This window comes from Cebus imitator, unplaced genomic scaffold (assembly GCF_001604975.1).
Source record: "Cebus imitator isolate Cc_AM_T3 unplaced genomic scaffold, Cebus_imitator-1.0 Scaffold85, whole genome shotgun sequence".
NCBI lineage: Eukaryota > Metazoa > Chordata > Mammalia > Primates > Cebidae > Cebus > Cebus imitator.
The window spans coordinates 2903276-2916454 of record NW_016107400.1 but is presented as its reverse complement, the minus strand read 5'-3'; the positions used below and the strand labels follow the sequence as shown (position 1 = coordinate 2916454).

Sequence of the window (13179 nt, the reverse complement as noted above, 5' to 3'; positions counted from 1 at the left end):
TTTTTTTTGAGATGGAGTCCAGCTCTGTCGCCCAGGCTGGAGTGCAGTGGCATGATCTTGGCTCACTGCAGCCGCTACTTCCTGGGTTCAAGCAGTTCTCCTGCTTCAGCCTCCTGCCACAGGTGCACACCTCCATATCTGGATATTTGTATTTTAGTGGAGACTGGGTTTCACCATCTTGGCCAGGCTGGTCTCAAACTCCTGACCGCAAGTGATCCCCCCACCTCAACCTCCCAAAGTGCTGGCCTTACAGATGTGAGCCACCATGCCTGGCCGTGAATACCTACTTCATGAATCACCAGTTGGTAACATTTTGCTCCTTTTGTGCAAGCTCTCTTGCTTGTTGTCTCTACAAGGATGGACAGACGCAATTTTTTTTTTTTTTTTTTTTTTGCTGAACCATGTGAAAGCAGGTTGCAGGCCTAAGAATAAGGAGAACAACTGGTTTCCTTTGTTCCCCAGCTTCTCTGTTCACAGGATTCTCTTTTCCAGTCCTGAACTGCTCATTTATGGGGACTCTGCTGGGATACTTCCCCAAAGTTTGCTTTGCAATTGCTCCTCTGAAACCAGGCTGGTAGTTAATGGCCCTGGGCTGCAAGAGTCAATCTCAGAATTTCTAGCCCGCTCTGGCTGCTGTGTCACGATTATTACCTCCCCAGTAGGGGATGGCAGTTATTCTTGTAAGAAGCAAAAAAAAATTCAATTCAGTCATTCAACACCACTGGATTTTGCAAGGCGGCAAAACTGCAGGTGGTGAAGGAATTTCTCACGTCTACTGCTGTGGACCAGAATAGTTCCTGGCATAAATTCCCAGTCTTCCTCCAGGCTGGAATTCACTTTCATTCTGAACAGCCCAGCAATGGAGAAGAGAGAAGGTCCAACCACCCTGAGTGGCCAGAGGCATGTTCAGAGCAAGACACACAGACACACACACTCATGCACACAGTACCTACGGAATAAGGCCTGCTGCATGCCAGGTTCTAGGCTAGGAGTGGGGGACCTAGTGGGGGGACAAGGCTGACCTGGCCCTACCCTCACAGAGCTGCAAATGGTCACTAAAAATAGCCCGCAATCTCTGCATCTGTCTGACCCCAAGTTGCAAACCCAAATGCTTCAAGGGCCTGGCAGGTGACGTGGAAGAGTGAAGAGGGCTGCCTTGGCTTCACAGAAGCATCCTGGGTTATATTCTTCCAATAAAGACACACACTTATTTGCACACTAAATAAACACTGGGTGTCCAGGACTATTCTTCACTTCTACATCAAACATGCACACTCTCTTGTAACCTTGTGTGAAAGTACTAGAAGGATTGCTCCAGGCAATGTCAGAGCCTTTTTTTTTTTTTTTTTTTTTTTGAGATGGCCTCTTGCTCTGTCACCCAGGCTAGAGTGCAGTGGCATAATCATGGCTCACTGCAACCCCCACCTCCCGGGTTCAAGTGATTCTCCTGCTTCAGCCTCCCAAGTAGCTGGGATTACAGGCGCCCACCACCACAGCCAGCTAATTTTTGTTTTAGTAGAGATGGGGTTTCACCATCTTGGCCAAACTTGGTTTGAACTCTTGACCTCGTAATCCACCCACCTCAGCCTCCCAAAGTGCTGGGATTACAGGTGTGAGCCACCGTGCCCGGCCAGAGCCTTCTCTTTTTTTCTTAATCTGGGAAGAAAGCAGCAAGGCACCCTCCAAAAATGCAAGAATTATTTAGCCCCTCTTTTCCAGAAATTCTAGGCTGTGTCAACATCGTCTACAAGCCTCCCTAGAATGAGGAAGCAAACAGGGAAAAAGGAGCCCCAGACCCTCCAGAGCCCCTGTGATTCCCTGGGTCTCCTACTAAGACACTGGGCAGGTCACAGTTGTGCATTCAAAGTCAACACAGCTGGACTAAGTGGAAGAAAAAGAAAATCCATCCTTCTGTTTTCATCTTTAAAAGCTAGAAAACTACACTCTTGCCTATCAAATATGGCCTCGCTCCCTCTGCTGCCAATCTGGCTCTGGTAGTGTTTACTGGCAGGCTTGTTCAGAGAAAGGATGGACTGAGTCTGTTTGAGGGAGAGGAAAGAAAGGAGGGAGAGGAGAGGGCAGGGCATAGGCTTCTGACAGCCTAACTGCCAGGTCTCTGTCTGGTACTCGAAGCTTTCTCTTTTGTTCAGAGCCTTCAATGTGCACTTCACAAAAGAAAAAACAAAAATGCCAAGAAATACAGGGAAAGGGCTGGGCGTGGTGGCTCACGCCTGTAATCCCAGCACTTTGGGAGGCTGAGGTGGGTGGGTCACGAGGTCAGGAGTTCAAGACCCAGCCTGGCCAACATGGTGAAAGCCCATCCCTACTAAAAATACAAAAATGAGCTGGGTGTGGTGGTGGGCACCTGTAATCTCAGCTATTTGGACAGCTGAGGCTGGAGAATTGCTTAAGCTGGAGAGGTGGAGGTTGCAATAAGCCGAGATTGCACAACTGCAATCCAGCCTGGGCAAGAGGGGGAGACTCCATCTCAAAAAAAAAAAAAAAAAAGATAAAGAAATACAGGGAAAGGTGGTCAACCTTGCCAGTCATCAAAGAAATGCAAACTCCACTCCTAGAACAGCTGACACGAAAAAGACTGACCATAGCAACTGAACAAATGGAAGCTTCATTCGTGCCTGGTGGGAATGTCGACTGGTTTAATCCTTTGGGAAACTCTGAGGCAGTATCCACCAACGCAGAAGAGAAGCAGATCCTATGAGCCAGCAATGCCACCCCCCAGGCAGACAGCCAATGGGAATGTACACCAAGAAATACATGCAAGAATTTTACAGCTGCACTATTCATAATGGCCCGAAACTGGAGCCGGCAACATGCAAGTGTCCATCCAGAATGAATGAATCAATTCTGGTATCTTCACACAAAGGAATACTATACAGCAATGCAAAAAAGGGTAAACTACACTTCTGCATACCAACACAGATTAATCTTGGACATCGTGCTGAGTTAAAGCAGGCAGATGCCAAAGAATGCTTGCAAAATACTACATTTACATAAAATTTAGAAAGTGGCAATCTAACTAATAATGCCAGAAATGAGGAGAGACAGTGGTGTGTCTCTGGAGAGTATAGAGATGCTGACGGAGGGAGGTGTTCTCTTTCTTGATCTGGACTGTGGTTACCTGGGAGTGTTCACTGTGACAAGTCACTGAGCGCTACAGTTTACTGCAAGTATGTTATATAATACACTTTAATTAAAGCATTGCTTTTTTGTTTTTTGAGATGGAATCTTGCTATCTCCGGAACCCCGGCTGGAGTTCGGTGGTGCGATCTTGGCTCAAGCGATTCTCCTGCATCAGCCGCCCAAGTAGCTGGGATTATAGGCGCCTGCCGCCACGACCGGCTAATTTTTAATAGACATGGGGTTTCAACATGTAGCCTCGAACTCTTGACCTCAGGTGATCTACCTGAGTCTACCTCTCAAAGTGCTGGCATTATAGGCATGAGTCACTGCGCCCAGCCAGCACTGCTATTTTGTAATCAAGAAAGCCGTGTAATAAATGTCCCACCGCTCTGCGTGTGAGTTCCACTTCCATCACTAACTAGCGGAAGCCGTGGAGTAGATCACATTGTCTTGCTGGATCTCCTCTTGCTTATACATAAAATAGGGACATGAATGCCTGTCCTCACAGTAAAGCTGTAAGGATTAGGGGAAAAAGGCCCTTAGTCCCTGGGCATGCAGTACGTGCTCAGGTCAGGGTAGCGGCCACCATTTTTGCTATGAACCAGCCTCTCTAAGTGACATCTTTATCCTCAGTCCCCAGATCCTGGCTAGAGAAAGTCTGAGAGGCATGACAGAAGGTAGGCCATCCCTTAAGCACTGCTAATGTGTTCACTGCAACTTCCAAGTGTAGAGACGGTTTTTTAAACCGTAAAGAATACCGTTACTGGCCAAAGCACTTTTGACATTAGGACCAATTTTTGGAAGCCAAAAATTAGAACTGAGGGTCTGCCAGGCAGGATAGCTGGGCTCAGTGGGAAAAGGCCTGGAACTGGAATGTCCTGTAATAAGTCCAGGACATAAGGAGGCTGCTCCCAACTTGCACTAGCAAGTTCCAATGTCTGGTAGCAGGCAGGGGATCAAGGCCACCTCCTTCCTCCAGAACACCCAGATAAGGGCCACTGAGCCTTGGGATTACCTGAGGAGCAGGTTGCAAACACCCACACCAGGCTCCTGCCTGAGACTGGGGGAAGGAACGGGCCTGGCATGAAGCTCATGCATGTGTATATTTAGCCATTGTTCCAGTTTATTGTGTAGCACACTGATCCAAAAGAGTGTTCCTCTGAAAAGAGAACACTTACACACTGTTGGTGGAAATGCAAATGAGTTCAGCCACTGTGGAAAGCAGTTTGGAGATCTCTCACAACTTAAGAACTACCATTCAACCCAGCAATCCCACTACTGGGTATATACCCAAAGGAAAATAAATCATTCTACTGAAAAGACACACACACACGTATGTTAACTGCAGCATCATTCACAATAGAAAAGACATGGGATCAACTTAGATGCTCATCAACAATGGACTGGATAAAGAAAATGTGGTACATATACACAATGGAATACTATGCAGCCATAAAAAAGAAAGAGATCTTCATGGCAACATGGGTGCAGCTGGAGGCCATTATCCTAAGTGAACTAGTGCAGAAACAGAAAACCCACTACCGCATGTTCTCACCTGTAAGTGGGCACTAAGCAATGGGTACCATTGGGCATAAACATGGGAAAAACAGACACTGGGAACTACTAGACAGAGGAGGAAGGGGAGGGGACAAGGGCTGAAAAACTACCTATTGGGCACTATCTCATTTGCACCCCAAACCTCGGCATTGCACAATATGCCCATGGAACAAACCTGCACGTATACTTCCTAAATCTAAAAGTTGAAATTATTATTATTATTTGAGACAAAGTCTCGCTCTGTTGCCAGGCTGGAGTTCAGTGGAGCGATCTTGGCTCACTGCAACCTCTACCTCCCGAGTTCAAGCAATTCTCCTGCCTTAGCCTCCCGAGTAGCTGGGACTACAGGCGCGCGCCAACCATGCCTAGCTAATCTTTTTATTTTTGGTAGAAACAAGGTTTCTCCACGTTGGCCAGTATGGTTTTGATCTCTTGACCTCATGATCTACCCTCCTTAGCCTCCCAAAGTGCTGGGATTAGAGGCATGAGCCACAGTGCCCGGCCTATTATTATTTTGTAAAGAGTGTTTTTCCAAACTGGTCTGACGTTCAACATGATCTCAGGTGCTTGTTAAAGATGCAAATTAAGAAGGAAAGCCCAGGTGCGGTGGCTCATGCTTGTAATCCCAGCACTTTGGGAGGCTGAGACAGGTAGATTGCTTGAGCCCAGGAGTTTGAGACCAGCGTGAGTAACATGGTGAGACCCTGTCTTCACAAAAAATTTTAAAAAATTATCCAGGTACAGTGGTGCCTGCCTGTAATCCCAGCTACTTGGGAAGCTGAGGTAGGAGTATTGCTTAAGCCTGGGCTGTCAAGGCCGCAGTGGGCAGAGATCACATCACTGCACTCCAGCCTGGGTGAGAGTGAGACCTGGTTTCCAATAAACAAATAAATAAAGGGCAGGGAAGAATCTGTCCTTGTTTTTGAGACGGAATTTTCACTCTTGTTGCCTAGGCTGGAGTGCAGTGGTGCGATCTTGGCTCACTGCCACCTCTGCCTCCCAGGTTCAAGCGATTCTCCTGCCTCAGTCTCCCGAGGAGCTGGGATTACAGGGGCACACCACCATGCACCACTAATTTTTGTATTTTTAGTATGTTTCACTATGTTTGCCAAGCTGGTCTTCAACTCCTGACCTCAGGTGATTCACCCGCCTTGGCCTCCCAAAGTTCTGGGATTACAGGCTTGAGCCACTGCATCTGGCCCAAGAATCTGTACTCTTAAGAGTTGCCCCAGGTAAGTTTTAGATCAGGTAAATACAGTGAGACCCTGGACTAGAAGTTCATGAGAGCTAAAATACAAGGGAGGAAAAAATAAAAGAGAAAATGAGAGCATTGTGTTCGCCTTTCATGGAATCCACACAGAGCATGGTTTGGTGGGGGAGTCTCCGCTACCTTTGTCTATGTGGTAAAGGTAGGTCTCCTGGCTCATGGCGGAGAGGAGATGCAGGACGCAGGTGTAGATGCGGATTTTCTCGTCGCTGTTGTCCTCCCAGGTGTAGTCCTGGATCACGTTGAGAAGCTCTCGAACAAGAAACAGGACCCCACGTTCAGGATGATCCTAGCAGAGAAAAAAAAAAGGATAAATAATCCCAAAGATAAAGCAGGGAGGGGAAAAAGAAAATCAACACAAAAACCCAGATCCTCCCTCAGCAGCTGTAGGGAAATTCAGGTTGTCAGTTACCGAACAAAGGCAAGACCCACTCACAAGCCTGGTTACACAATACAGGGGAAAATGACAAAATGTGATTCCCACGGATCAACATCCTCTTGTCTAGGCAAACGAGCTTTGAGAATCCCTTTTTGGATCCCAAGAAAGAGAAGGCAAAGTTACCTGTCAGCTTAATGGCCTGTTTCCAAAATTACACTCTTGTTTTTCTGTGGGTTGTAGCAGTAAAAAAAAAAAAAAAAAAAAAAAATTAAGCCCTGTTCCAACCACAAAAGCAAGATTGTGGGCATAGTAGCAGATGGAACGGCAGAAGCCACCTACACTGGGTGAGCCCCCAGATGATCCGTCACCACTCGAGGCAGTGGCTTTAAATAGAGCCTCACTCTTTGGGATGCTCAACAACAGTAACAGCCAAATGGAGGACGCCGTCTTGGGAGAAGCAAAACCTGGGAGATAGTCACAGAGTTTATAGCCAACAGTGTTTCTCAGATGCTAAGCTGCATCTATAAAAAGTTTTGGGGTGTAAGAAAGCGAGCAGCTTCAATTCCATTCCAAATAGGTGTATGTAAGTCTGGAGATGCCCCGCTGAAAGCTCTCCAGACTTCTCATTCCATGCAGAGGCTCTGTGCAGCCAGCCCCCTCCATGGCCTCACTGGCCTGCCCCATGCGGGTCTCCTTCCCTAACCCCAGCCACATCATGGCAGGGGAAACAGCATGACTGGAACCTGCAATGGCAGGAGGCCATTTAGCCCAAGATGTGGTCTTGGGTGCAGGAACAAAGCCACTGCCAAAACATGGCCCAGCGAGCATGCGGGGAGAAATATCCCAGCCTCGCTTTCCTCCTGCCCTGCCTCATGCTGCTGCCTCCTACTGACTGAACAAATTGGGAACCAGAGGAAGGATAGGTGAGATGGTCTCCAGAGTCCCCCACACAGAGCAGGACAAAGAGCACAGAATGGCACCAGGTTCTGGCCTCCAGCCAGGCACGTTCTCTCTGACTAGAGTCTGTGTCCCAGGGCTTGGCCCTTGGTAGTCTGCAGTTCTCATCTTACACATTAGCTCCTTAATGAGGCCTTCCCTGATCGTCCATCTGCAGCCCTCTTTCTCTCTCTTCATCACAAATCATCCTCTTTTTTTTTGGTTCTGAGACAGGGTCTCACTCTGTCACCTGGCTGCAGTACAGTGGCATGATCACAGCTCACTGCAGCCTTGACTTTCCGGGCTCAAGCAATCCTCCTCTCACCTCAGCCTCCCGAGGAGCTGGGACTATGGGTACATACCACCAGGCGTGGCTAATTTATGTATTTTTTGTAGCGATGAGGTCTTGCCATGTTGCCCAGGCTGGTCTCGAGCTCCTGGGCTCAAGTGATCCACCTGCCTCAGCCTCCGGAAGTGCTTGGATTAAAGGCGTGAGCCATGGCGCCCAGCCTCTGTCTTGTTTTTTTAGAGCACTTCTCAAGATCTTATGTATTCCTTCAGTGACCTGCCCAACAATATCTCGTGGTTTTCCTGGTTCTGTTTCATGTTAGCCTATAACCTCCAGGAGGACAGAGACTTCGTCTATTGCATTTGCCAATGCTATTCTGTTAATGGCGCCTCCGGGAATGCAATGAGGATGGTGTCCCTGATTACATTCAATCCAGCCCTGTCTCTGGCTCCTGGGACAGTGCTGGACACTGACATACATTGGGTGAATAATGCTGAATGGATTGCAGTTTTTGGTACCTTCTATGTGTCAAGCACTGAAGTGGCCACGGAAACAACGGCTAACATTTGTAACAGCTACCATAGTTTTTCTGTGTTTCAGGGAGATACTATGATGAAGCCCCATTTCCCAGATGGGGAGTGAGCTGCCACAGAGAGGTTAAATGGCCCAAGGTCGCACAGTTGCTTCATGGGAACCCACGGATTAAGCCTTAGCAGTTTGGCTCCAGAGTGGACATTGCTAACTACTGGTACCATATTCACACTGCCTCTGTACAGATAAACCAGGCATCTCTGACTTTCTAGAACTTGTGAACTGGGGTAAGACATGCATGTAGTCAGCTACTTAGAATACAAGCATGGAGTATGAGAACTACTGCTGTTACATGCAATGTGAATGTACATATTGCAGTCATACTTTCAAGTGGGTGAGGACAACTGTGGAGGGGTGTGGGATATTTCGTACAAGCTGTTAGTATCTGTAAGAACTGCTCTCAGCCTGGGCTGGGTAGCAGTGGCTCATGCCTGTAACCCCAGCAGGAGGGGTTCGGGAGGCCAAGGTGGGCGGATCACTTGAGGTCAGGCGTTCGAGAACAGCCTGGCCAAAATGGTGAAACCCTATCTCTGCTATAGAGAGCTAGCATGGCACCACTGCACTCTAGCCGGGGTGACGGAGTAAGACCATCTTACAAAAAGCAAAAAAAAGAATTGCTGTTATAATATTGGCATGAAAGAGAACACAAGATGTTCAAAAGTCTGACATCCACAAACTACACACATCAAAACTGCCCATGCCATGCATGATCTGCCTTCCATTCAAAGCTGGCTTCAGCTGGAAACTTTCCTGTCTTTTGCTAACAGCTGTTTTTAACTAGGCTATTTGATTCTGCTATGTGGCTGTTCAAAAATATATTTTATTGGCTAGACACAGTGGCTCATGCCTGTAATCCTAGCATTTTGGGAGGCCGAGGCGGACAGATCACCTGAGGTCAGGAGTTCAAGACCAGCCTGGCCAACATGGTGAAATCCCATCTCTACTAAAATACAAAAAAATTAGTCAGGCACAATGGTGAGTACCTGTAATCACAGCTACTCGAGAGGGAGGCTGGGATGGGAGAACTGTTTGAACCTGGGAGATGGTGGTTGCAGTGAGCTGAGATACTGTCACTGTATTCCAGCCTGGGCAGCTAAGCAACATTCCGTCCATCCCTCTCTCTCTCTCTCTCTGTCTCTCTCTCTCTCTATATATATATATATATAACTATATATATGTAACTATAGAGTTACATCTCTCTCTCTCTATATATATATATATATGTATGCATATATATCCCTATATATATAGATATATATTTATTAAATATTTTTATTTAAGGATCTGCCTTGGTAATAGACAGCAATCTGAATGTTCCAGCAAATTCCTTTCAACACAAATGCACAAGTCTTGTGGAAGACCGTGTAAGGGCCAGTGGAGACATAAAGGTTTGTAGTGAGCCATTTCCATGAGCTTTTGCTCACAACCGAAGAGGTGGGAGACTATTTCTGACCTCCTGTACACGGAAAAAATTTCCCATGTGACATCCATGCTTCAGTGGTTGTAACTTTTTTTTTTTTTTTTTAATTGTACTGATGAGTTGGGAGCAGTGGCTCACACCTGTAATCTCAGCACCTTGGGAGGCCAAGGCCAGCGGGTTGCTTGAGGTCAGGAGTTCAAGACCAGCCTGGCCAACGTGGTGAAACTCCATCTCCACTAAAAGGACAAAAATCAGCTGGGCATGGTGGCGCACATCTGTAATCCCAGCTACTCAGGAGGCTGAGGGAGGAGAATTGCTTGAACTGGGGAGGCAGAGGTTGCAGTGAGCCAAGACTGTACCACTGCACTCCAGCCTGGGCAACACAGCAAGACTCCTCTCAAAAAAAAATAATAATAATTGTACTGAGAGTTCAGTGCCAACAGCTGAAGTAAGGCAGATACAGACTTTTTTTTTTCTTTTTAAAGACAAAAAAAGTAGTACTGGATTCAGACGGCGCTTCCAGTGGGAAAAGGTGTCCCTGGCAGGGCAGCCTCCCAAGTGGAGCAAACAAATGCTGACAAAGTGGCTCCCAGGCAGCGCCTAGCAGAAACTCAGACCTCTCTCCCTGCTGGTCTGACACCCACCATGTCAGAAATATCCCTTTGGGTTTCTGGTTTGCAGGAATCCTTCTATTAAACTCCTTGGGAGAAAAAGTATTACTTTGGTACAGAAGTAATTATTTTCAGTGGCAAAACCCACAATTACTTTTGGACCAATCTAATAATACCCTAGAAGTAACTAACTTTTCCCAGGAGAACCAAGATGAGAGGCAAGGAGGATGGCGGCAGAGAAAAGAGAAGAGAGGGGAGAGGGGAGAGGGGAGAGGGGAGAGGAGAAGAGAAGAGAAGAGAAAAAAGAAAAACAGTATGGAGGTTCCTCAAAAATTTAAAAATAGAGCTACCACATGATCCAGCAATCCTACCTGTGGGTACGTATCCAAACAAATTGAAATCAGGATTTTAAAGAGATAGCTACACTTCCATGCTCACTGCACCATTATTCACAAAAGGTAAGATGTGGAAACAATCTATATGCCCATTGACAGATGAATTGATAATGAAAAATGAGGTAGATGCATGCGATGGCTCGGGATGCAGTGAGGTACAACTGCACCACTGCACTCCAGCCTGGGCAACAGAGCAAGACTCTTTAAAAAAAAAAAAAAAAGGACTGGGTGCAGTGACTCAAACCTGTAATGCCAGCACTTTGGGAAGTCGAGGCGGGAGGATCACTTGAGCCTAGGAGTTCAAGACCAACTCGGGAAAAACAGTGAGACCTCGTCACCACAAAAAATCAAAAAATTAGATAGGCATGGTGGCTCACCCATGTGGTCCCAACTATTCAAAGAGGCTGAGCTAGGACAATGTTTGAGCCCAGAAGGTCAAGGCTGATGCAGTGAGTGTGATCACGCCACTGTACTCCAGCCTAGATAACAGAGTGAGATCCTGTCTCAAAGAGAAAATGTGATACATATGCACAATGGAATATTGTTTAGCCTTAAAAAAAGGAGGAAATTGTGCCATATGCAACAACATGGATGACCCTCGAAAACATTAGTCTATGTGAAATAAGCCAGTGGCAAGAAGACAAAAATTGCATGAGTCCACATAGAGAGAAGGTATCTAAAATAGATTCACAGAATCAGAGCGTGGAATGGTGGCTGCAGGGGATGGGGGTAGGGAAATGAAGAATTATTAACTAATGGACAGTTTCAATTATGAATAAACTCTAGAGATAAATTAGTGCTAGAGATCTGCTATATAACACAGTTCCTAAGTCAATAATAATGTATTACATACTTAAAATCTGGTTAAGAGGGTAAATCTCACCTTAAGTGTTCTCACCCCAATATAATATAACTAAAATAAAAGCTGTGACCTGAAGGGTAACAAATAATTTCAGCCAAATAGGCTGCGCACAGAGGCTCACATCTGTAATCCCAGCACTTTGGGAGGCCGAGGGGGGCGGATCACCCGAGCTAAGGAGTTCGAGACCAGACTGGCCAACATGATGAAACCCAGTCTCTACTAAAAGACAAGAAAATTAGCTGGGTGTGGTGGCGGGTGCCTGTAGTCCCAGGTACTTGGGAGGCTGAGGCACGAGAATTGCTTGAACCCAGAAGGCAGAGGTTGCAGTGAGCAGAGATTGTGCACTGCATTCCAGCCTGGGTGACAGAGAATGATTCTCCAAAATAAATAAATACATAAATTGAACCAGGCAGAGGTAGGATGTGGGAGTCTTGTTCACGCTAGATCTAGTCACAGTGGGCGTGGCTCAGGTGCGGTATAGCCCATCACCTGGGAGTTTACTCAGCTCACAGCCCTGGCTATTCAGGCTAGACATTCTGCAGCATCCGTGAGTAGTTACTAATGCTGCATCCCACAAGCAGGGATGAAGGGTTGCTGGTGCTCAATGGACTTGAACAAGTAAGGCACATGGCAGACGTCTCCGGCTTAGGTCACACAGGACAGGCTCTGGAGTAGCGCAGCCCTGGGTTTGAATCCCAGCTCTGCTGCTTATAAGCTTTGTGACTTCGGGTATGCAGCAAGGGCCTTCTGGCTCTAGGTTTCCTTTGTGAAAAAGATGCAATGATTCCTATCTTGGGGAGCTTGTGGGGAGGACTCCCAGGAAGTGAATATTAATGAGTGGCGTTAGCAAGGCACAGGGTACTTAGTGAGGTGTCATGAACTACATCTGTTCTTTGTCTCATATCATTACTAACCCCCAGCAAAACACATGCAATGCTACAAGGAATAATAACTAAAATCTGTTGAGAGCAAGAGCACTTTCCACAAATGCCTAAGAGGCCAAGTGGGCAACAAAAATAGGTTTAATGGGCCCAGAGGTGCCCAGGAGAACTGAAGAGAAAGGCATATGCCACCTGCGTGAGCCAGCTGTTCTCTAGCTGCGGCCAACTGGCCAGGTCGCAGGATGCAGGCCCCACGCGATAGGACCTGATTTTTCCATGGGAGATGCAAATCTGGGATTTTCTGTGATCTACCAATTTTTAAATGTAGGAAACTCATTCCAAATGTTCTCCATCAGGACATGGCCAGCAAGTGTCTACGTATCTGCCAGTTGGATCTGTCCTCCGGACATCAATCTGTAATTCCAGGGACAGAGCTTCAGGTTTACAAAGCACTTTCACAGCTATCATTTCATTTAATCCTCATAGGAGTCCCTTGAGGTGGGCACTGTGATGACGCCTTACAAAAGTGACAACTGGGCCGGGCGTGGTGGCTCACTCCTGTAATCCCAGCACTTTGGGAGGCCAAGGTGGGCAGATCACCCGAGGTCAGGAGTTCGAGATCAGCCTGGCCAACATGGCAAAACCCCATCTCTACTAAAAACACAAAAATTAGCTGGGTGTGGTGGCATGCACCTGTAATCCCAGCTACCCAGGAGGCTGAGGCAGGAGACTGACTAGAACCTGGGAGGCTGCAGTGAGCCAACATGGTGCCACTGTACTACAGCCTGGGCAACAGAGTAAGACCTTGTCTCATCAAAAAACAACAAACAAAAAAGTGCTGCAGGATCAT

At 47.0% G+C, this 13179-nt stretch overlaps 1 protein-coding gene across 1 annotated transcript in view; it reads right to left on the bottom strand.

Moving 5' to 3' along the window:
• The window catches only part of VPS35L (VPS35 endosomal protein sorting factor like), a 140599-nt gene that overhangs the window by 11863 nt on the left and 115557 nt on the right, over positions 1-13179 (bottom strand). Inside the window, exon 28 of the mRNA XM_017534287.2 lies at positions 6089-6254. Within this exon, the coding sequence (XP_017389776.2) occupies positions 6089-6254 (166 nt within the window). The remainder of the gene's footprint in view (positions 1-6088; positions 6255-13179) is intronic.